Below are 2,570 nucleotides of genomic sequence, written 5' to 3'. Positions count from 1 at the left end.
CAGAATTACTGGTCAGATAGAGATTAGTGGAACTCCTGAGACTATGGCACCACGTCATCCTTCAGGCCTAGAAATGGACTCACTTTCACGGATTGGCTCTCAGCCCAACAGTAGAAAAACCTACATGCAGAACACCTACCCCAGTGTGATGCACCCACCCACACACTCTAGTGAGATCCCTTAGATCAATCAACCATGAGGCATCAAGGTGGTAGCATTCACATAGAGGGAAAGCTGTACAGAAAGGAATCCATAGATAAGAAGGGCACAGGGAAAGGTAGTCACAGGGAGGAGAGTTTATGATTTTCATTTGCAATAGGTGCTGTGAAATCAAATGTGCATGAGTTGTTGAATGTAAGGCAAATTTACTTTATAAATTTGCACCCAAAGCACAATAAATAAATAAATAAAACCATAATCTAACTCTGAAAAGAGAAAAAGAATGGCAATTTATTGGTGACTTTGGTGATTCTCCTAATATAAAAATGAAATGAGAAAATATGCTAAAAGAATAATCAGATTGGGTGCATTCTTTACAATAAGCTTTAGTTGTATCCTTCTTTAAAAAAGTTATTTGTTTAAGGTAAAAAAGATAAGTTTTTTAATTATGTCCTTCAGGGCTTGTTTCACTTGCTTATTTCTTAGAGGATTTAAGACAGGTGCAATTGAAGTGTTGAGAACTGCTACTCACTTGTTTAAAGCTACCCTTTCCTCTGCAGAAGGTTTTATATACATAAAAATGCAGCTGCCATAAGAGATAGAGACAACAATTATGTGGGAGGAACAGGTAGAAAAAGCTTTCTTCCTCTGCTCAACGGAAGGGATCTTCAGAATTGTTCTTACGATATATGCATAGGAGAGCACCACCAGAGCCAATGTGATCAGGAGCGTGACGATGGCTAAAATTAAACCAAACAGTTCTATAACCCGTGTGTCAGTGCAGGAGAGTTTCAGGAGAGGAGCATAGTCACAGACAAAGTGGTCAATAATATTAGCGTCACAGAATTCCAAACTCAGGCCCATGGTAAGTCCAGGAAAGATTGTTAACAACCCAGCCAACCAACAGGTAGCAACCAGCTGTGTGCAGACTCTATTGTTCATAATGGTTGCATAGTGAAGTGGCTTGCAGATAGCTATGTAGCGGTCATAGGACATGGCCGCCAACAGAAAAAACTCTGATGCACCCAAGAAGATGGCAAAAAACAATTGTGTCACACAATCATCATAAGAAATCGTTCTATCCATAGTCACAATGCTGAATAGTTATCTTGGGATGCAGACAGAAGTCATTGAGATTTCCAGGAATGAAAAATTCCGAAGAAAGAAGTACATGGGCATTTTGAGGTGGGAATCCAGCAGAGTGAGGAGGATAATGGTCAGATTTCCAGTGACACTCAATAAATATGTTAGAAAAAGAAAAAGGAAAATTACGATTTGCCAATTTGGATCATCACTTAGTCCTACAAGAATGAATGTTGTCACTGTTGTATGGTTTCTCATGGTTAAATTCTTTCTGAATTCCATCAGGGCTGGGGAAAAATAAAAACAAACAGATAATTCTGTTTAGAGCAGCATTACTGTACATAGATTTACAAGTGACATGAAGAATTAAGTAACAATTGAAATGCATATGCCTTTTTACTCCTATGAGTTTAATCTTTTCACAGAGCAGTCAGAACCCTGGACTGCCATACTTATTCCACCTCCTTTTCTGGAACTCCTTTTCTAAAGTCCTTTTCAGATCTCCTTTACTTTACAAAAGAATGATTTTATCGTTACCTATTAAAAGCATCTGAAAATTTCTCTCATTTAAAGCTTTGTCCAAAGTACTATGAAATAACCCCTGTAGTATTACTGAATCCACATTAAAATAGATTATAGATTAGTTCATTATGTCTAGTATAAAAATACACTTACTCTCTTTCACTATGATGTACTTAATTTGTATTTTTACATTTTAAACAGCTAATCAAATCAGTAACAACACTCAATAAATATGTTAGAAAAAGAAAAATTACAATTTGCCAATTTGGATCATCACCTACAAAACTTAATCCTGCCATTGTTATATTGTTTCTTATGGTTAAATTCCATCAGGGCTGGGGGAAAAATACCTAAGGGTCTTTTACAAAGGGTTATTTTCTGATCATGTATTTCTAGTCTATGTGTTTCTTGCTACTGCTAGTTAGAACTTCTTTCACTAGGAAAAAAATCTTTGATTATGAAAACTTTATCATTGTAAGAAATATTCCTTTGAATTCAGTAATAATAAAGAAACCTGACTTATTTAATTATGAAGGAATATATGTCAGTCATTTATTGAATGAATGCATTGAGGATTTCTGTTCATGATTCTGGTATGATTGACAAATGCAGACAGTGCATTAAATATGTACTTTGGAACTTTAATCATGATTTACACAAATGTTTTCTTTGTTTCCAATTCTGAATTTAATTGGTTTAATCTTATGGTCACATACTCAGCATATAATTGTTTCTATAATGGTTTTGAATAAAAAACTGAAAATACTTACAGTTCACGAAGTCCCCAAGGGTTTGGTTTGCTAATA

The 2,570-nt window shown here is 35.4% G+C and overlaps 1 protein-coding gene across 1 annotated transcript; it reads right to left on the bottom strand.

The window, feature by feature from the left end:
- Nucleotides 1–687: 687 nt before the first annotated feature.
- On the bottom strand, nucleotides 688–1,245 carry LOC103212976 (olfactory receptor 6C74-like). Its single transcript, XM_042783443.1, has one exon. It carries the CDS (start codon nucleotides 1,243–1,245, stop codon nucleotides 688–690), a length of 558 nt encoding a protein of 185 aa, XP_042639377.1.
- Nucleotides 1,246–2,570: the final 1,325 nt, after the last annotated feature.

The sequence above is a fragment of the Orycteropus afer genome, unplaced genomic scaffold, assembly GCF_000298275.1.
Source record: "Orycteropus afer afer isolate SDZICR_OR568_19922 unplaced genomic scaffold, OryAfe1.0 scaffold01190, whole genome shotgun sequence".
NCBI lineage: Eukaryota > Metazoa > Chordata > Mammalia > Tubulidentata > Orycteropodidae > Orycteropus > Orycteropus afer.
This window is presented reverse-complemented; position numbering and strand designations above follow the sequence as displayed.

Excerpts from the sequence above, each read along its gene's own strand:
- LOC103212976 (XM_042783443.1), bottom strand. The coding sequence starts at position 1,245 with ATGGATAGAACGATTTCTTATGATGATTGTGTGACACAATTGTTTTTT.